This window comes from Bradysia coprophila, chromosome II (assembly GCF_014529535.1).
Source record: "Bradysia coprophila strain Holo2 chromosome II, BU_Bcop_v1, whole genome shotgun sequence".
NCBI classification, from domain to species: domain Eukaryota; kingdom Metazoa; phylum Arthropoda; class Insecta; order Diptera; family Sciaridae; genus Bradysia; species Bradysia coprophila.
Window position 1 is genome coordinate 11,205,384 of NC_050735.1, and position 21,202 is coordinate 11,226,585.

At 36.3% G+C, this 21,202-nt stretch overlaps 5 protein-coding genes across 5 annotated transcripts; all 5 read right to left on the reverse strand.

The window, feature by feature from the left end:
- Positions 1 to 938: 938 nt before the first annotated feature.
- LOC119072953 (odorant receptor 67d-like) lies at positions 939 to 2,818 on the reverse strand. The gene is made up of 6 exons (XM_037178278.1): positions 2,508 to 2,818; positions 1,918 to 2,441; positions 1,553 to 1,652; positions 1,410 to 1,499; positions 1,187 to 1,342; positions 939 to 1,122 (listed from the first exon to the last, which is right to left on the reverse strand). The coding sequence occupies exons 1-6, from the start codon at positions 2,730 to 2,732 to the stop codon at positions 1,069 to 1,071; spliced, it is 1,149 nt and encodes a 382-aa protein (XP_037034173.1). The 5' UTR covers positions 2,733 to 2,818; the 3' UTR covers positions 939 to 1,068.
- A 1,423-nt stretch (positions 2,819 to 4,241) lies between these two features.
- LOC119082341 (putative odorant receptor 83c) lies at positions 4,242 to 5,769 on the reverse strand. Its single transcript, XM_037191891.1, has 6 exons — positions 5,493 to 5,769; positions 4,909 to 5,432; positions 4,730 to 4,829; positions 4,584 to 4,673; positions 4,361 to 4,516; positions 4,242 to 4,298 (listed from the first exon to the last, which is right to left on the reverse strand). Exons 1-6 carry the CDS (start codon positions 5,715 to 5,717, stop codon positions 4,242 to 4,244), a joined length of 1,152 nt encoding a protein of 383 aa, XP_037047786.1. The 5' UTR covers positions 5,718 to 5,769.
- A 1,533-nt stretch (positions 5,770 to 7,302) lies between these two features.
- Positions 7,303 to 8,895, reverse strand: LOC119072965 (putative odorant receptor 83c). Its single transcript, XM_037178286.1, has 6 exons — positions 8,609 to 8,895; positions 8,025 to 8,548; positions 7,846 to 7,945; positions 7,700 to 7,789; positions 7,477 to 7,632; positions 7,303 to 7,414 (listed from the first exon to the last, which is right to left on the reverse strand). Exons 1-6 carry the CDS (start codon positions 8,831 to 8,833, stop codon positions 7,358 to 7,360), a joined length of 1,152 nt encoding a protein of 383 aa, XP_037034181.1. The 5' UTR covers positions 8,834 to 8,895; the 3' UTR covers positions 7,303 to 7,357.
- Positions 8,896 to 10,427: 1,532 nt separating this feature from the next.
- On the reverse strand, positions 10,428 to 11,930 carry LOC119072977 (putative odorant receptor 83c). The gene is made up of 6 exons (XM_037178297.1): positions 11,706 to 11,930; positions 11,122 to 11,645; positions 10,943 to 11,042; positions 10,797 to 10,886; positions 10,574 to 10,729; positions 10,428 to 10,511 (listed from the first exon to the last, which is right to left on the reverse strand). The coding sequence occupies exons 1-6, from the start codon at positions 11,928 to 11,930 to the stop codon at positions 10,455 to 10,457; spliced, it is 1,152 nt and encodes a 383-aa protein (XP_037034192.1). The 3' UTR covers positions 10,428 to 10,454.
- A 4,513-nt stretch (positions 11,931 to 16,443) lies between these two features.
- LOC119072984 (GDP-Man:Man(3)GlcNAc(2)-PP-Dol alpha-1,2-mannosyltransferase-like) lies at positions 16,444 to 19,472 on the reverse strand. Its single transcript, XM_037178309.1, has 6 exons — positions 19,278 to 19,472; positions 18,600 to 19,218; positions 18,180 to 18,452; positions 17,884 to 18,128; positions 17,673 to 17,822; positions 16,444 to 16,786 (listed from the first exon to the last, which is right to left on the reverse strand). The coding sequence occupies exons 1-6, from the start codon at positions 19,346 to 19,348 to the stop codon at positions 16,708 to 16,710; spliced, it is 1,437 nt and encodes a 478-aa protein (XP_037034204.1). The 5' UTR covers positions 19,349 to 19,472; the 3' UTR covers positions 16,444 to 16,707.
- Between the last annotated feature and the right edge of the window lie 1,730 nt (positions 19,473 to 21,202).

Consider the following 21,202-nt stretch of genomic DNA (forward strand, 5'->3'; position numbering starts at 1 on the left):
TCCTGAAGTAGTTGTAAAAGTAGTAGCAAAAATATGGTTTTACGACCACTTTTACAAGCAGTAAAATTATTTTCATAGAGACGTATCTTGGCTTCAACCTAGCCTTGGCTGCAGTGTTTTCAGACTCCATTTTTTCACAACTACTTCAGGGGGTATTTATTATCCATTTTTATTGGCAGCACTGAAAAAGCGTTACGTCTTATGACTGATCACGAACAGGGATCAGTACAACGGCATCACTAATCATTTAACATATGAAACATGTGGAATGAGGAAAACCCGAGTTTCTAAAATTGTAGAGAATAGGGTCTTATAGGGGTTTGGAAGCATTTACAATGAACTTTGAGAAGTTGAAGTGTTCAAGTGCGCGTATTCCATCGAAGATACGTCGATAAGACTATATATCAGCTCTTTCGAATGACGCCCCACACGACAATTTACCTTTTTTGTACTTCGAGAAATTTCCATATTAAAAGTGCATGTTTTTTCGATTGAAAACTTCAACTGCTCACATCCCATCTTTCATCGTGAATGCGTCCAAAGCCCCGAAAGAGCAATTACCTTTCTAATGTCATCCCACATGACCTTGTACGATTCGTGTACCTGGAGAAATTTCCATCAGAAAAGTGCATGTTTTTGGCTTTTGATCATTTTTGAAGGAAGTCGACAACCTGATTTAAGTCTACAGTAACACTAAAAACTAACCTGAAGAAGAAATGGATTCATAAAATACTATGCGTGTTACGGCATGTTTCATTTTCATTTACATTGCCTAATCACGTAAAGCATTGTACTTACTCCCCTTCTGGTCGGGCTGTAACACCCCACTTATCAAATACACAACTTGGAACCTCGGAAGTAATATACTTTGCTTGACTTTGCTTTTTAAAATAATTAGCAGCAGATCGCGTCGTTGGACAAAGAAACTCTTCATTTTTCTTTAAAATATTTATTTTCGTGCAATTTAAAGGTTTTCGAATTTTTTTACCTTCCAGATTCAATTGACTAAAATTGTGAAAATTACCAATGATTTCACAGTGCTTCTGTGAGTAGTAAACGTAGGATTCACTACACCTGCGTGTTCACTAAAAGCATACCAATAGAGTACGTATTTTTCATCGACTGAAAAAATTTGTAAAATTATAATCTAGATAAGTGAATGGCCTAAACGATTCGTTTTTCTCACATCGACAAACGTTTCCACATTGAGTGACTGAAATCCTCCGATTGTTAAATCGTGTGGATGTTGGGCTAGTGCGGTCATTAAAATAACTTTCTTTTGTTCGTCAATCGGCAAATCGATTATCGAGATATTGCAAATGTTTTCAAACATATTGTCGTTCTGTTATAGAAACATGGTCATGAGTCCTTGATTAAGTTTTCAAAAATTAAAATATTTTAGTTTTCACCGCAATTTGCAAAACTGTTCCCATTACACTGAATTCAAACACTTGGAAAAACGCCACTGCCATTAGGAAATATGCGGGAAACCAGTTCACCTGTAAACTCGCTTACTAAAAAGAGGAAAAGCTAACTGGCCTTAACTTCTCACCATTAGAATAACGTATACAAGAACGATCATTATAGTGTTTGCCATTGTTATCTGGATCAAACATATTCCACTGTAAACGTCTTTCAAAATTTTCGTAAATCTGTAAACGAACTCGTTAAAGCTCAATGGTAAAATGTTGTAGATGGAAACATCGCTGTCCCATGACTAACAAAATTTTGAACCAAAATAGCTCGAAATTTATTAGACCTATCTTAGGGCACAATGGCAACTTCTGAAATTCGATCCACTAGTAGTTGGGATAAAGTTCCATAAACATTGTGCCAAAACAAGTTTTACTGAGTTCGAGCTAATTGAAACCAAAATTTCATTCATCACAGTACAGCTTATGGAATTCGTCATGTAACCTGGCATAATCAATGTGCATCAAAATCAAATTCCTTAAAAACTGGCGGATTTCTTTCTCCGATGTACATCTATGTTTTCTCCCGATAAGCCCATTAAACTCGTTCACGGCATTGCGAAAAATGTGTGTCATAGTGTACGAGTGAATAACTTGCGTCATCAAAAAGAGATCACTGCCAGCAGTTCCAGTTACAAATATGAACACAATGTACGTATGAAGTATTGCAAGGATGACATAGCCGTAGACTTCTTCTTCCTCGACACCTGGAAAATAGGTGGGCAAAATGGGATCAAGCTTCCCAAATACGATACAACCAAAGCCAGGCTTCAGCAGAGTTAACATTCCAGTCGTGAGGAGTAAGACCATGCCGTTTTTGAAAATGAAAACTATGATTTTCACTGACTTAGCAAGTAGTTGTTTGTTTGGGCCGGGTACTGTATTTGCTTCATATATTTTTGAGCAAAAGTAGCACATGTCCTTCACCGATCGATTATTTTTTATGAAACAGAAGTACTTAACAATTCCCTGCAATAGAGAGAACGATGCTTTTTGCTTTTGCTGAATTGGTCCATCATCGTACAGAATGCTCACCTGAAAATTAAAAGCAAGCGTAGAGCAGCAAATGATTTTTTCGTCAAACTCATGCGAGTAAATAGTCCACAGGCAGCTCGCTAAAAATAACCAAAGTACTGACATGTTGGAATACGTAACTACATTCGGTTCGTAGTTGCTAACGAAAAGATCCACACCAACAAGCTTAGCAAGCTTGCGGAACCAGCGAAATATACAAATGTGGAATAGCTCGGCAGGTTCCATTTTAGTGGATTAAATCAAATTCAGATTTCAATTTGATGTAAGTACCGACTCTTCTTTGGCAATTGTTTCGATAAGACTAGAGTGAACGTTGGTGAAATGTTTCTATTTAAATATCAGACTGTAAATGGTTATTACAAACAATGTTGCACTATTGGTAAATATTTAAGGACGCGTATGCAGCGTACACGCATATATATTTACATGTTTCGCCCTAATAATATGCCATTTGCGTACAGACATAGCTCTATTGCGTACTTTTTATTTGAGGGGTTACGCACTCCTCCGTTTATCCATCTATCCAAAAAAAAAGTCTTTAATTTTGTTTTACCGAAATATTTGGACTTTAAATAAATTGAACTACTAATTACGAAAATAAGATTCTTAGGATCTTCAGGGCCTGTAAACAGGCACTCGTTTCACTTTCATTTACATTGCCTAATCACGTAAAGCCATTTCGGGTCGGGCTGTAACATGAATCTGAATCTTGGTAAGTATGTACACCTCGCATTCTATCTATGCCCATGCCATACCCATGCGATTAGTTCACATTGCGGCTAAATAGCGTGAAAAATTAATGTGTCATGACTTGGTATAGTTAAAGCAATACCATCCTAGAGAGGGTATTTGTTAAAGGTTTTTTTTAATCGTTTAAGACTTAATTGACTTAAGGCAAAAGTGTATTATTAATTCAGTTCATGTGTATTTTCTACAAAAAGAACGTTTTAATTACTTTTACTTGATACACTCCAAGGACACTCGTTTTCATTGTATCCAAAAGTAATACGTCCTCTCCATTAAGAATTTCCTCATTGGATATTTTCTGAGAAAAATTAATGAAAACAATTTTTAGCAGGATTTTAAGCTCAATTAACTATTTTCGAATTATAACCTTATAACATAACAGTCAGTCTTGATGAACCTCCCTCAACCCTGAAAAGTGAATGCCTGCCTTTTATGAATGCCCAATTAACTTCATTTTTTCTGTGACAACTGTCATGACCGACCATGTGGTGCAGCAATAGACAGAGCTCGATGTCATCTACGAAACTACGGCCTAGAGGTTACTGATAGTTCTTCGGAAGCTGGCCAGAGGTTTCGGAAAATTTACATTTTCTTTGACGGTTTTCGCTTTGTTTTCTGGAGTACAATTTTCTCGTATCCGTGCCAAAACAGACTTTTGCGAGAAAAAATTTGTTCCTCGAAATTCTCGGTTGTTTGAAGAATTCACGAAAAACAAATTAATAAAACGTTTTAATTGATTGATTCTCCTTGCTACCTACAACTGTCGGAATAAACGCTGCGCATAATTTGCATACTCTCCTTACGATACTAAATTTTTACATCGAAGCAGGATGCTAACGATATTTCAACATAAAATTCAATGTTTTCTTTCAAATATTTATTTTGGTGCCAAAAAGCTTTACAGGCAACTGAGCAACTAAAAGGTTTTTGGATTTTTTCCCGTCCACATTGTACATCCTAATCAAAATTGTGAAAGTTACTAAGGGTTCACTTCACCTGTGTGTTCACTAACAGCATACCAACAGAGTACGTATTTTTCATCGACTGAAAAAATTTGTGAAAATTAGGTAGAGAAGTGAAAGAACTAAACCATTTGTTATGCTCACATCAACAAACGTTTCCACATTGAGTGACTGAAATCCTCCGATTGTTAAATTGTGTGGATGTTGCGCTAGTGCGGTCATTAAAATGACTTTCTTTTGTTCGTCAATCGGCAAATCGACTATCGAGATATTACAAATGTTTTCAAACATGTTGTCATTCTGTAAAAGAAACATGGACATGTGTCCTTGATTACGTTTTCAAAAATTAAAATCTTTTAATTTTCACCGCAATTTGCAACACTGTTCCCATTACACTGAATTCAAACACTTGGAAAAACGCCACTGCCATTAGGAAATATGCGGGAAACCACTTCACCTGTAAACTAACTTGTTAAACAAAGAATGCTAAGCTTAGTCGCCTGAACTTCTTACCATTAAAATAACGTACAACAGAACGATCATTATGGTGTTTGACATTGTTATCTGGATCAAGCATATTCCACTGTAAACTTCTTTCAAAATTTTCGTAAATCTGTAAAGGAATTTGTTGATCTAAGATGTTGAAGCTTCAGCAAAATATTGGCCGTTATTGGTATATAATTATGTCTAACCTGGCATAATCAATGTGCATTAAAATCAAATTTCTTAAAAACTGACTAGTTTCCTTCCTCGATGTATGTCCAGTATTTCTCTCGATAAGTGCATTGAATTCGTCCACAGCATTGCGAAAAATGTGTGTCATAGTGTACGAGTGAATAACTTGCGTCATCAAGAGGAGGTCACAGCCAGCGGTTCCAGTAACAAATATGAACGCAATGTACGTATGAAGTGTTGCAAGCATAACATATCCGTAAGTTTCTTCTTCATCGACGCCTGGGAGATAGGTGGGCAAAATGGGATCAAGCTTCCCAAATACGATATAAGAAAAGCCAGGCCTCAGCAGAGCTAATATTGCAGTCGTGAGGAGTAAGACCATACCGTTTTTAAAAATGAAAACTATGATTTTCACTGACTTAGCAAGTAGTTGTTTATTAGGGCCAGGTGCTGTATTCGCTCTATAAATTTTGGAGCAAAAATACAACATGTCCTTCACCGATCGATTATTTTTTATGAAACAGAAGTACTTAACAATTCCCTGCAATAGAGAGACCGATGCTTTTTGCTTTTGGTGCACGATGGATAACAGAATACTCACCTGACAGTTAAAAGCAAGCGCAGAACAGCAAATGACTTTTTCGTCAAACTCATGCGAGTAAATAGTCCACAGGCAGCTCGCTAAAAATAACCAAAGTACTGACATGTTGGAATACGTAACTACATTCGGTTCGTAGTTGCTAACGAAAAGATCCACACCAACAAGCTTAGCAAGCTTGCGGAACCAGCGAAATATACAAATGTGGAATAGCTCGGCAGGTTCCATTTTAGTGGATTAAATCAAATTCAGGTTTCAATTTGATGTATAAGTACCGACTCTTCTTTGATAATTGTTTCGATAAGACTAGAATGGACGGACGTTGGTGAAATGTTTCTATTTAAATATCAGACTGTAAATGGTTATTACAAACAATGTTGCACTATTGGTAAATATTTAAAGACGCGTATGCAGCGTACACGCATATATATTTACATGTTTCCCCCTAACAATATGCCATTTGCGTACAGACATAGCTCTATTGCGTACTTTTTATTTGAGGGGTTACGCACTCTTCCGTTTATCCATCTATCCAAAAAAAAAAGTCATTAATTTTGTTTTACCGAAATATTTGGACTTTAAATAAATTGAACTACTAATTACGAAAATAAGATTCTTAGGATCTTCAGGGCCTGTAAACAGGCACTCGTTTCACTTTCATTTACATTGCCTAATCATGTAAAGCCATTTCGGGTCGGGCTGTAACACCCCACTTATCAAATACACAACTTGGAACCTCGGAAGTAATATACTATTAATCCATGAATCTGAATCTTGGTAAGTATGTACACCTCGCATTCTATCTATGTCCATGCCATACCCATGCGATTAGTTCACATTGCGGCTAAATAGCGTGAAAAATTAATGTGTCATGACTTGGTATAGTTAAAGCAATACCATCCTAGCGAGGGTATTTGTTAAAGTTTTTTTTATCGTTTAAGACTTAATTGACTTAAGGCAAAAGTGTATTATTAATTCAGTTCATGTGTATTTTCTACAAAAAGAACGTTTTAATTACTTTTACTTGATACACTCCAAGGACACTCGTTTTCATTGTATCCAAAAGTAATACTCCATTAAGAATTTCCTCATTGGATATTTTCTGAGAAAAATTAATGAAAACAATTTTTAGCAGGATTTTTAGCTCAATTAACTATTTGATATATAACATTGATTGAGTAAAATTTTCGAATTATAACCTTATAACGTAACAGTCAGTCTTGATGAACCTCCCTCAACCCTGAAAAGTGAATGCCTGCCTTTTATGAATGCCCAATTAACTTCATTTTTTCTGTGACAACTGTCATGACCGACCATGTGGGGCAGCAATAGACAGAGCTCGATGTCATCTACGAAACTACGGCCTAGAGGTTACTGATAGTTCTGAAGCTGGCCAGAGGTTTCGGAAAATTTACATTTTCTTTGACGGTTTTCGCTTTGTTTTCTGAAATACAATTTTCTCGTATCCGTGCCAAAACAGACTTTTCCGAGAAAAAATTTGTTCCTTGAAATTCTCGGCTGTTTGAAGAATTCACGAAAAACAAATTAATAAAACGTTTTAATTGATTGATTCTCCTTGCTACCTACAACTGGAAGATTTAAGTGGCAGCACATCGCATCGTCGGAATAAACGCTTCGCATAATTTGCATACTCTACTTACGATACTAAATTTTTACATCGAACAATTAAGAATAATTCAACGAAAACTTCAATGTTTTTTGTTTAAATATTTATTTATGTGCCAAAAATCTTTACAGACTGAGTAACTTAAAGGTTTTCTTAATTTTTTCCGTCCACATTGTACACCTAATCAAAATTGTGAAAGTTACTGACATTTTAGCAAGTGCATCTGTTGTAAACGTAGGGTTCACTTCACCTGTGTGTTCACTAACAGCATACCAACAGAGTACGTATTTTTCATCGACTGAAAAAATTTGTGAAAATTAGATAGAGAAGTGAAAGAACTAAACCATTCGTTATGCTCACATCAACAAACGTTTCCACATTGAGTGACTGAAATCCTCCGATTGTTAAATTGTGTGGATGTTGGGCTAGTGCGGTCATTAAAATGACTTTCTTTTGTTCGTCAATCGGCAAATCGACTATCGAGATATTGCAAATGTTGTCGAACATATTGTCGTTCTGTTATAGAAACATGGGCATGAGTCCTTGATTACGTTTTCAAAAACGAAAATATTTTAGTTTTCACCGCAATTTGCAAAACTGTTCCCATTACACTGAATTCAAACACTTGGAAAAACGCCACTGCCATTAGGAAATATGCGGGAAACCACTTCACCTGTAAACTAACTTGTTAAACAAAGAATGGTAAGCTTAGTCGCCTGAACTTCTTACCATTAAAATAACGTACAACAGAACGATCATTATGGTGTTTGACATTGTTATCTGGATCAAGCATATTCCACTGTAAACTTCTTTCAAAATTTTCGTAAATCTGTAAAAGAATTTGTTGATCTAAGATGTTGAAGCTTCAGCAAAATATTGACCGTTATTAGTATATAATTATGTCTAACCTGGCATAATCAATGTGCATTAAAATCAAATTTCTTAAAAACTGACGGGTTTCCTTCCTCGATGTACGTCCAGTATTTCTCTCGATAAGTGCATTGAATTCGTCCACAGCATTGCGAAAAATGTGTGTCATAGTGTACGAGTGAATAACTTGCGTCATCAAGAGGAGGTCACAGCCAGCGGTTCCAGTAACAAATATGAACGCAATGTACGTATGAAGTGTTGCAAGCATAACATATCCGTAAGTTTCTTCTTCATCGACGCCTGGGAGATAGGTGGGCAAAATGGGATCAAGCTTCTCAAATACGATATAAGAAAAGCCAGGCCTCAGCAGAGCTAATATTGCAGTCGTGAGGAGTAAGACCATACCGTTTTTAAAAATGAAAACTATGATTTTCACTGACTTAGCAAGTAGTTGTTTATTAGGGCCAGGTGCTGTATTCGCTCTATAAATTTTGGAGCAAAAATACAACATGTCCTTCACCGATCGATTATTTTTTATGAAACAGAAGTACTTAACAATTCCCTGCAATAGAGAGACCGATGCTTTTTGCTTTTGGTGCACGATGGATAACAGGATACTCACCTGACAGTTAAAAGCAAGCGCAGAACAGCAAATGACTTTTTCGTCAAACTCATGCGAGTAAATAGTCCACAGGCAGCTCGCTAAAAATAACCAAAGTACTGACATGTTGGAATACGTAACTACATTCGGTTCGTAGTTGCTAACGAAAAGATCCACACCAACAAGCTTAGCAAGCTTGCGGAACCAGCGAAATATACAAATGTGGAATAGCTCGGCAGGTTCCATTTTAGTGGATTAAATCAAATTCAGATTTCAATTTGATGTAAGTACCGACTCTTCTTTGGCAATTGTTTCGATAAGACTAGAGTGAACGTTGGTGAAATGTTTCTATTTAAATATCAGACTGTAAATGGTTATTACAAACAATGTTGCACTATTGGTAAATATTTAAGGACGCGTATGCAGCGTACACGCATATATATTTACATGTTTCCCCCTAACAATATGCCATTTGCGTACAGACATAGCTCTATTGCGTACTTTTTATTTGAGGGGTTACGCACTCCTCCGTTTATCCATCTATCCAAAAAAAAAGTCTTTAGTTTTGTTTTACCGAAATATTTGGATTTTAAATAAATTGAACTACTAATTACGAAAATAAGATTCTTAGGATCTTCAGGGCCTGTAAACAGGCACTCGTTTCATTTTCATTTACATTGCATAATCACGTAAAGCCATTTCGGGTCGGGCTGTAACACCCCACTTATCAAATACACAACTTGGAACCTCGGAAGTAATATACTATTAATCCATGAATCTGAATCTTGGTAAGTATGTACACCTCGCATTCTACCTATGCCCATGCCATACCCATGCGATTAGTTCACATTGCGGCTAAATAGCGTGAAAAATTAATGTGTCATGACTTGGTATAGTTAAAGCAATACCATCCTAGAGAGGGTATTTGTTAAAGGTTTTTTTTATCGTTTAAGACTTAATTGACTTAAGGCAAAAGTGTATTATTAATTCAGTTCATGTGTATTTTCTACAAAAAGAACGTTTTAATTACTTTTACTTGATACACTCCGAGGACACTCGTTTTCATTGTATCCAAAAGTAATACGTCCTCTCCATTAAGAATTTCCTCATTGGATATTTTCTGAGAAAAATTAATGAAAACAATTTTTAGCAGGATTTTTAGCTCAATTAACTATTTGATATATAAAATTGATTGAGTAAAATTTTCGAATTATAACCTTATAACGTAACAGTCAGTCTTGATGAACCTCCCTCAACCCTGAAAAGTGAATGCCTGCCTTTTATGAATGCCCAATTAACTTCATTTTTTCTGTGACAACTGTCATGACCGACCATGTGGGGCAGCAATAGACAGAGCTCGATGTCATCTACGAAACTACGGCCTAGAGGTTACTGATAGTTCTGAAGCTGGCCAGAGGTTTCGGAAAATTTACATTTTCTTTGACGGTTTTCGCTTTGTTTTCTGAAATACAATTTTCTCGTATCCGTGCCAAAACAGACTTTTCCGAGAAAAAATTTGTTCCTTGAAATTCTCGGTTGTTTGAAGAATTCACGAAAAACGAATTAATAGAACATTTTAATTGATTGATTCTCCTTGCTACCTACAACTGGAAGATTTAAGTGGCAGCACATCGCATCGTCGGAATAAACGCTTCGCATAATTTGCATACTCTCCTTACGATACTAAATTTTTACATCGAACAATTAAGAATAATTCAACGAAAACTTCAATGTTTTTTGTTTTAATATTTATTTATGTGCCAAAAATCTTTACAGACTGAGTAACTTAAAGGTTTTCTTAATTTTTTCCGTCCACATTGTACACCTAATCAAAATTGTGCAAGTGCATCTGTTGTAAACGTAGGGTTCACTTCACCTGTGTGTTCACTAACAGCATACCAACAGAGTACGTATTTTTCATCGACTGAAAAAATTTGTGAAAATTAGATAGAGAAGTGAAAGAACTAAACCATTCGTTATGCTCACATCAACAAACGTTTCCACATTGAGTGACTGAAATCCTCCGATTGTTAAATTGTGTGGATGTTGGGCTAGTGCGGTCATTAAAATGACTTTCTTTTGTTCGTCAATCGGCAAATCGACTATCGAGATATTACAAATGTTTTCAAACATGTTGTCATTCTGTAAAAGAAACATGGACATGAGTCCTCGATTCAGTTTTCAAAAATGAAAATATTTTAATTTTCACCGCAATTTGCAACACTGTTCCCATTACACTGAATTCAAACACTTGGAAAAACGCCACTGCCATTAGGAAATATGCGGGAAACCACTTCACCTGTAAACTAACTTGTTAAACAAAGAATGGTAAGCTTAGTCGCCTGAACTTCTTACCATTAAAATAACGTACAACAGAACGATCATTATGGTGTTTGACATTGTTATCTGGATCAAGCATATTCCACTGTAAACTTCTTTCAAAATTTTCGTAAATCTGTAAAAGAATTTGTTGATCTAAGATGTTGAAGCTTCAGCAAAATATTGGCCGTTATTAGTATATAATTATGTCTAACCTGGCATAATCAATGTGCATTAAAATCAAATTTCTTAAAAACTGACGAGTTTTCTTCCTCGATGTACGTCCAGTATTTCTCTCGATAAGTGCATTGAATTCGTCCACAGCATTGCGAAAAATGTGTGTCATAGTGTACAAGTGAATAACTTGCGTCATCAAGAGGAGGTCACATCCAGCGGTTCCAGTAACAAATATGAACGCAATGTACGTATGAAGTGTTGCAAGCATAACATATCCGTAAGTTTCTTCTTCATCGACGCCTGGGAGATAGGTGGGCAAAATGGGATCAAGCTTCCCAAATACGATATAAGAAAAGCCAGGCCTCAGCAGAGCTAATATTGCAGTCGTGAGGAGTAAGACCATACCGTTTTTAAAAATGAAAACTATGATTTTCACTGACTTAGCAAGTAGTTGTTTATTAGGGCCAGGTGCTGTATTCGCTCTATAAATTTTGGAGCAAAAATACAACATGTCCTTCACCGATCGATTATTTTTTATGAAACAGAAGTACTTAACAATTCCCTGCAATAGAGAGACCGATGCTTTTTGCTTTTGGTGCACGATGGATAACAGGATACTCACCTGACAGTTAAAAGCAAGCGCAGAACAGCAAATGACTTTTTCGTCAAACTCATGCGAGTAAATAGTCCACAGGCAGCTCGCTAAAAATAACCAAAGTACTGACATGTTGCAATACGTAACTACATTCGGTTCGTAGTTGCTAACGAAAAGATCCACACCAACAAGCTGAGCAAGCTTGCGGATCCACCGAAATATACAAAGGTGGAATAGCTCTGCAGGTTCCATTTCAGCAAATTAAATCAAATTCAGGTTTCAATTTGATGTAAGTACCGACTCTTCTTTGGCAATTGTTTCGATAAGACTAGAGTGAACGTTGGTGAAATGTTTCTATTTAAATATCAGACTGTAAATGGTTATTACAAACAATGTTGCATTATTGGTTAATATTTAAAGACGCGTATGCAGCGTATACGCATATATATTTACATGTTTCCCCCTAACAATACGCCACTTTTACTTAGAGACATAGCTCTGTTGCGTAGTTTTTATCCACTGCTGGACGTAGGCCTTCCCAATTCTCTTCCATTCCGAACGATCCGTTGCCTCTTGTTGCCAATTTGCGCCTGCATTCGCTTTATACTATTAGGTGGTCTCCAGTTCATGATCTTTTTGGTCCAACGTTCGTCCGTTCTTCTTGCAATATGTCCCGCTCAGCTCCACTTTGAAGATGCTATTCTTTCCATGACATCAACGACTTTTGTTTGTTGTCGAATCCATTGATTTGTCAGTCTATCTCTGAGCGTAATTCCAAGCATACTCCATTCCATAGCTCTTTGTGCCACTCTTAGTTTATTTTCGGAAGCTTTTGTTAGCAGTAACGTTTCCGCTCCATATTTGAGCACAGGAAATACACACGTATCGAACACTTTACGTTTCAGACTATTGTTCATTTTGCTTTTGAAAATTAACCTGAGTTTTCCGAACGCTGCCCATGCAAGACCAATTCTTCGTTTTATTTCTGCAGTTTGGTTGTCCACACCCAACTTCAATTTGTATCACCAATTTTAATGTCTCTATCATCGTCAATGTTTGTCATGATTTTCGTTTTCGACAAATTCATCTTGAGACCGACTTTGTTGGACTCCTCATTCAACTGTTGTAACATAATTTGCGCCTGATCTAGATCAGCTGCCATCAGGGAGATGTCATCTGCGAAACGGAGATTACTCAGGTGTTCTCTATTTATGTTGATACCCATTTCACTCCAGTCTAATTTCTTAAAAATACTCTCCAGAATCGATGTACAACTTAGGTGATATGGTGTCACCCTATCGTACACCTCTGCCAATTCTGAATTTTTCCGTGTTTTTATGGAGTTTTATACATGAATCTGAATCTTATAAATATGTACACCTCGCCCTCTACCTATGCCATACCCCATGCGAATAGTTTACATTGCGGCTAAACAGCGTGAAAAATTAATGAGTCATGGTATAGTTAAAGCAATACCCTCCTAGAGATAGAGAGGGTAATGGTTAAAGGTTTTTTTTTAAATCGTTTAAGAAGTAATTGACTTTAGGCAAAAGTTTATTATTAATTCAGTTCATGTGTATTTTCTACGAAAAGAACGTTTTAATTGCTTTTATTAGATACACTACAAGGACACTCGCTTTCATTGTATCCAAAAGTAGTACATCCAATCCAGTAAGAATTTCCTCATTGGATATTTTCTCAGAAAAATTAATGAAAACAATTTTTAGCTGGATTTTCAGCTCAATTAATTATTTTCAAAAAATTGATTGAGTAAAATTTTCGAGTTACAACAACGCACTTCAAGCAAACGTGCTATTGATGACAGCTGCCAAATAGAGTACTATTTTGTATGAAATTTTATAACCACTCTTTTTACAGTGTAAAATTTTGTATTTTTGTAGCACTGTCACGTTTCAGTACCCTATTTAGAGTACCACTTTTGCTTGAAGTGCGTTGGTTACAACCTTATAACATAACAGTCAGACTTTTGATGAAACTCCCTCAATCCTGAAAGATGAATGCCTGCCTTTTATGGATGGCCAATAAACTTCATCTTTTCTGTGACAACTGTCATGACCATGTGGCGTAGCAATCGATGTCATCTACGAAACTACTGCCTAGAGGTTACTGGTAGCCGGGAGCTTTCGGAAAATTTACATTTTCTTTGACGGTTTTCTCTTTGTTTTCTGGAGTACAATTTTCTCATAGCCGTGCCAAACCAGACGTTTCCGATATAAAATTTGTTCCTCAAAATCCTCGGTTGTTCGAAGAATTCGCGAAAAACGAATTAATAGAACATTTTAATTGATTGATTCTCCTTGCTTCCTACAACTGGAAGATTTAAGTAGCAGCACATCGCATCGTCGGAGTAAACGCTTTGCATAATTTGCATACTCCCCTTACGATAATAATTTTTTTCACATCGAAGCAGGATGCTAAGGATATTTCAACATAAAATTCAATGCTTTCTTTCAAATATTTATTTTGGTGCCAAAAAGCTTTACAGGCAACTGAGCAACTAAAAGGTTTTTGGATTTTTTCCCTTCCACATTGTATGGTCAAAATTATGAAAATTACTGATATTTTCGCAGGTTTGTCTGTTGTAAAAGTAAGATTTATTTCACCTGCGTGTTCATTAACAGCATACCAACAGAGTACGTGTTTGAAACAATTTGTGAAATTAGGTAGAGAATAATATTCGATATGCTCACATCGACAAACGTTTCCACATTGAGTGACTGAAATCCTCCGATTGTTAAATCGTGTGGATGTTGGGCTAGTGCGGTCATTAAAATGATTTTCTTTTGTTCGTCAATCGGCAAATCGACTATCGAGATATTACAAATGTTTTCAAACATGTTGTTGTTCTGTATTTTAATTTTCACCGCAATTTGCAACACTGTTCCCATTACACTGAATTCAGCAGTCGTGAGGAGTAAGACCATTACGTTTTTGAAAATGAAAACTATGATTATCACTGATTTAGCAAGTATAGTTGTTTGTTTGGACCGGGTGCGTGCTGTATTCGCTCTATAAATTTTGGAGCAAAAATACAACATGTCCTTCACCGATCGACTATTTTTTATGAAACAGAAGTACTTAACAATTCCCTGCAATTCACTGCAATTCCCTCCATAATTATTTCGATAAAACTGGAGTGGACGTTGTTGAAATTTTTCTGTATGAGTGTCCGGGCTAGTGTACCTTAATCAGAAAAACCGATTCTAAAAACTTTCGGAGATCCCCTCGTACAATGTTGTACTCCAGACGTATATTGATAATATATTTTCACCTAACAATACATCTGTTTTACATAGGGACTGAACACTGTTGAACACTTCTTCCAGTTAGTACTCCGTTTAGGATTCGATTCGAGCAATTGTTACCATTGCCAATCGCTCACAGGCAAAAGTTTATTATTTATTCAGATCGTTTGTATTTTCTACTGCAAGAATGTTTTAATAACTTAATTGCTTACCTATCTCACCGATCTTAAGGCCAGCATTTGTAATTTGTAACGGCTGCATTTCTCTATTCTCTTCTCTATACTCTACCATCAAATCTGTGCACAGAAATTGCACAAAATGTGTATGTAATGTACACATAATGTGCACAAATATTTCTGTGCACAGATTTGATGGTAGAGTATAGAAAAGATAATAGAAAAATGCAGCCGTAATCTCTCTCCAGAGTGTTCGAGGTTGTACATAAATTAAGACTAATCGTTCCCGAGTTGAAAATGGATTTTACTTTGTGTGTGTGGAGTGTAACTGTCATTGAAATATTGTCGTGCTTATATTGTAATCTTTATCGTAATCTTTATACTTAGTTTGTGATCTGTGTTTCAATATCAAATACACTCGGCGACATTGAGTTTCCGTTGTTTTTCATGTGATCCACTCATACCCCTTAGATCCCCTTTTTTCCCTAAGATCTTAGACACTTTACCAAAAAAACAAGAATCTAGTAACTTTCGTCGGGTCAGGTAACGATTCTCCTATTTTTCAAAACTCTTTCACAACTCATGAATTTTCGCCAAAGCTTGTGGACTTGAAGAAAACTCATAGTCGCCAACCATCATAAAAACAGATAAAGGTCGTTGCGAGTTTACTTAAACTTTTTTCAGACGCACAGTGCGCTTTCACTCTCCGTTAATAACAGCGAGATTGCGATAAGTCGACGTAAAACTATAAGTGATTTATTTAACCAAACTATGAATGAAAGTCGCAATCTCCCTAAATGTTTTACTACTTGCTGAGTGTTGAATAAGTAAAACAAAAACTTTTCAGTTGGAACGACACTGACGTTTATTTCAGGGATCCCCAATAACGTTATTAGTAACCGAAATCATTTCGGTTACTCGAATAACGGTATTCGATTACCCAAATGAATTCGGTTACTCAAATAACGTTATTCGAATATCGAAATGAATTCGGTTATTCGAATAACGTTATTCAGAAAACCGAATAATTTCGGTTATACGAATAACGTTATTCAAAAATTCAGTTACATAGATTTCTTTTTTTTTAAATGAAAGACGGAGCTAAAAAACGAAATTAATTTCAATAATCGAATAACGTTATTGAAATAACCGAATTCATTCTGTTTTTTGAATAACGTTATTCCGATAACCGAATTAACTTCGGTATTCAAATAACGTTATTCGAGTAACCGAATTCATTTCAGTTATCGAATAACGTTAATAATAACGTTATTCGATAACGAAAATGAATTCGGTTACTCGAATAACGTTATTCTTGTAACGAAATCGATTTCGGTTATAACGTTATGGATGCCTGGTTTATTTGCATTTTTATACAAATAGTGTTACTAAATTAATAGAATTAACGTATTTTACGACGTCGCTTTATCACTTTACGATTCGAATTTCGTTTTTCTTGTAACGAAATCGATTTCGGTTATAACGTTATGGATGCCTGGTTTATTTGCATTTTTATACAAATAGTGTTACTAAATTAATAGAATTAACGTATTTTACGACGTCGCTTTATCACTTTACGATTCGAATTTATTCATCAAACAATGGCGTAACTGCACGAAGGAAATTACTTTGAAATTCTTCTTCGGTGAAACGATCGCATGAAGCTCTATAAACAAGATGAAAATTGAGTGACGTCTACTGTACTGTTAAGTCAAAATAATATATCACATTGTATGAAGCTTAAAGTTATCGAAAGCTCTTTTGTTTAAAAACAAAAATATAGCTGCAAAACGTTAGTTTTGTATTAAATTGCAGTGCAGCTTCATACAACGATGGAAAAATCACCAAATGCGAAATTTAACAAAATATTTCTTTTGTCCGCCAACAAGATAAATGAAGCGTCAATTGCGCATTAGTCGTTTTTCGCATCATTGTGTGTGGGGTCAGTTAAAGTCCCAACAAAATTTCAGTTAATAGTTAATTTCCTAACGAATGCTAAATAGTATGTTACATACCAAGGATCGAAAAGGTGTGTTTTAGACCCAGGTGGTGAAAACGTCCAGGGATGGAGCGACGCGAAGCGGGAGATGGCGAGATGGCATTCGATATAACAAAATATAATGATAGATCGCATGCGATATCACAAAATCTGATGCGAGATCGCATTCAATATCACATGTGCAGCATTTTCATTTGTTATAGTACATGACACATCTGGGAAAAAATAAAGATAGGATCGAAAATGACATAAGCGGGAATGAAAATTGAGAGAAAAAAGTGTCGGAGAATGTTACTCTTTCGGTACTAAATTTGGTGAGTGAATGTGACGGTTTTGGTACTTCAGGAAGAAAAGGTTTTTTTTAGCGAATGAGAGGTTTCCAGCACGAGCTGGAAGCGATAGCTGGAACCGAATTTGCTAAAAAAAAAGCTTTTTAGCATTCGTTAGAAAAAAACAATTTTCCTAAACGACGTTGTTTCGGCATATCTTCTCACATTTCTGTTTCAATTTTGTGCGCATTTCCGGTGTAAATTTAATGATTGAGCTATCATACCTGGCCGCATTTCGAATGGTTTCGTTCTCCTCTTTGGTGCTATACAGAATTTTCTCGATACAGTTTGCGTAATCTATTGCCCCAACAGCTAGATATCCAGTTCGACTGTCTTCAGACGTTTCAATAATATCCATCATTGGGCCACCAGATCTAAAGTGCATCCATTGGGTCAACAATTTTATAATATTTCTAAAAAAATGGCATGATAAACCTATTTGCAACGGTAATGAGTCCAGCCGCGAGCATATCAACAACACCAATGCCAAAATGTTCATTACACATTGTGTTTAAGCCAATCGATGCCACTCGAAAGTGTTGCATTATATCTCCATAGGAAACGTTCGCTTTGATTTCTACGGATTGATCTAATGATAACTGCTTGGTTAAGTCTTCCAAATATCTTTTTCGTTCTTCATCGTCTTTATCGCGACATGATCCGATGATCACCAATTTTACCTGAACTAAAGTTTTTAGAATCGGAAACGAAAAACTAATAAAATGTCGCACCTTTTCCCACAGTGGTTGATTGTTTTGCAGTTTAGTTCGCAGTTCACACATTGCCTGTAATTGAAGCGGATGATCTTTTTCCGGTCGAAATTGACCAACTGATATGATAACGATTTGATCTGAATCAATGTGCTTCAACTTTTTGAGACTAGCCACATCACCCGGTGGATAAACGCGGTGCGTTCGAACATTCCATAAATCTGTAATATACTTCTCCGTCCACGATGAAATGACCATTACAGTATGAGCTGAGCGACCTACACAACCATAAATCTGAAAATGAAATACAACCTCTCTAAGTCACAACAACGTAGGAGACGTTACAGCATAATGCGACAGATTATTTCGCATTCAAGGTGAGAATTACTCCGTTCTTAGGGTTTTCCAAAGACGATACAGCGCGTCCCCCAATTTCTTTACCTTTGCAAACATTCGATAATAAAAGAGCTTCATCCAAGCAAACCAACTTTGATGCTCAAGTTTCAACATATTAGTGCTGATCACTGGATAATGAGTGTAGCATCCAACCCGGCAGCCACCAATGTACCGGAAAATAGGGTATGTGAAAGCATACCCCATTGTGTCTATAAATACATCCGGCTGATACCGTAACAGTGCCTCCATTCCAAGGACCATTGATCCTAAACATTGTCCCAGTAGATTAAAAAACGGATCCCGATGCTCTTCAACCAGATACCGCTGCTTCAGGAACACAAAATCGACATTTTTCTCGTCAACCAAAATGTTGAACATTCTTTCGGCATTTCGTAAAATTTGCTGCGAGTTCACGTTCGTATCGCCAGTATAAACTCTGATGTGAATTTTACTGCCATATTTAAATTGCAGAGCGCGGATCGCACACCACATGACTCGTTCGACACCAGCGCCAGTATTACAGTATGGATGGAAAATGCCAATTCGAATAATATGTTCTTGGCCACCGGACATACGCTTCTTGTTTAGCACATATTTTCGTAATGCAAATACCGACAAAATTGCAATAAGCGCAACGAGACCAGTACAAAGCAACAACAGTGTTCTGTTAATTATAAGTAGAAGCAACGTTATGTGCCGAATTCGATGTTGATGTAAACTTACATAAAATAATTAACAATTTCTCTTAGGATTGGAATCATACTAAAACAGATTCCTCTTAGGATCGGAAACATACTGAATCAGATTCCGGTGCGCGAATGAAAAATATGCTCGACTGATTACGGGAATAATCCGCTGCCGTTAATGATCAGGAAGTTAACTTGATCATGATCTACAATACGTCGCCGATATCGTGATAAATTGTGTACTTTTTCAGTTTCGAAATGAACAACTACAGTTGATGATAGATAGCCGATGATAAATGCAAAGTTGATGATGTGTAGAACGATATTAATGCATCCCCAGCACCACAGCTTAAATTGACTGCTGTTATAGCATACCTACAATTTGATTTGTGGCTGCTGCGTGTTACATGCTATATGATTACTTCGAATTTTGATTGCAGTGTGTAAGATATTTAGAACAAATCTACCAATGGTAATTTGCCATGTCGTAGACAAAAAGCATGTTAATAAATATTAAAAAAATGTTTTTTCTAAATGAATTTCTGTGTCTAACTATCACAATTCGACGTTTTTCGTCACGGCACCTACGATCGAAAAATTCAATTTTTCGCAACAAGTGACGAAAAGTCGGACTTTTCTTTGCCTTTATTGCGAAAAACGTTGTATACAACCCGATACTCGGCCTAAAAAGCATTTATCGCTCGGTTGTATAAATAACTATTTCAGTACATCCCAGATAGACGTATTTGTGGCCGTAAAAGTAACTTTCACGGACGCTCTCTCCAGCCGACAACGGAATTTCATACATACTTTTTCGGACGCAATCGTGTGTGCATGATAGTTGATGAAATTTTTGTAGAGTTTGTAGAGTGATATCTTTGTTTATGTTGTTGTGGTTCGTAAATCGTGATGAAAGCAGAATTTTTCAGGACACATCGTAAGCTTTGCCTACTCGTTGGACAAGCTTACGACTAGTCCTGAAAAATTCAACTTTTCATCACTAGCCCAAGTAGCATTTCAGAAAAAAAAACTTATTCGTTAGAATAACGTTGTAGCAACGTTGTCACAACGGTTTTGCAACCGTTGTTGCCCGGTTATAGTTTAACCTAGGTCAATTAACCGTTGGATAACAGTTAAACAACGAAAAAGTTAAAAATTTAAGGTAGAGCAACTATAATTTTTAACGTTTTCGTTGTTTAACGGTTATCCAACGGTTAATTGACGTAGGTTAAACTATAACCGGGCAACAACGGTTGCACAACCGTTGTGGCAACGTTGCTACAACGTTATTTTAACGAATAAGTTATTTTTTCTGAAATGCTACTTGGGAGTAACGAAAAATACTATTAATAACATCGCCGTCCAGACTAGTTGATCGAATGATTCTTTTTTTGCAGTTTTTGTATATCAGTCTGGCACGCTGTGTCGATCGCTCTACATTTTTCGAATTTTTTCTTTATGTCATGTGATTGAGCAAAATGTTGCAACTAAGTTTTATTCTAGGCCAGAAAAGCGATTTGAATGATAAATTCAAAGTCAAATACAGTCAAATGACTCGCATGCGTGTGTTAGTAGTAAAACTGTGTAAAGACGTATAAACAGACAAAAAATAAAAAAACGCCCTTAGGCAACAGTTCTGCTTCATCACTTTCTGAAGAATCTTGAAAATGTATGAGAAATGTTGCTATTTTCACAAGTCGACTATGGGGAAGGATCTAGCCGAAGACGAAGCAAAGCGGTTCTGAACTCCTCTTAGGTCCTAGAACTCGAATCAGAAGTCATTTTTTGGGTAACCTTCAGAAAAACTTAATTTTTGTTAAGGGGCGCCGGTACCGGAAGTCAGGTAGTCAATCTGACTACCATCTGGTGTTGAAAAAAAAGAAACTTTTGACATGTTGTAGTGGATGGTCTGAATCGTGTAGAAATTACTTTTCTCGACAGATTTTGTTCCCAAAATTTCGA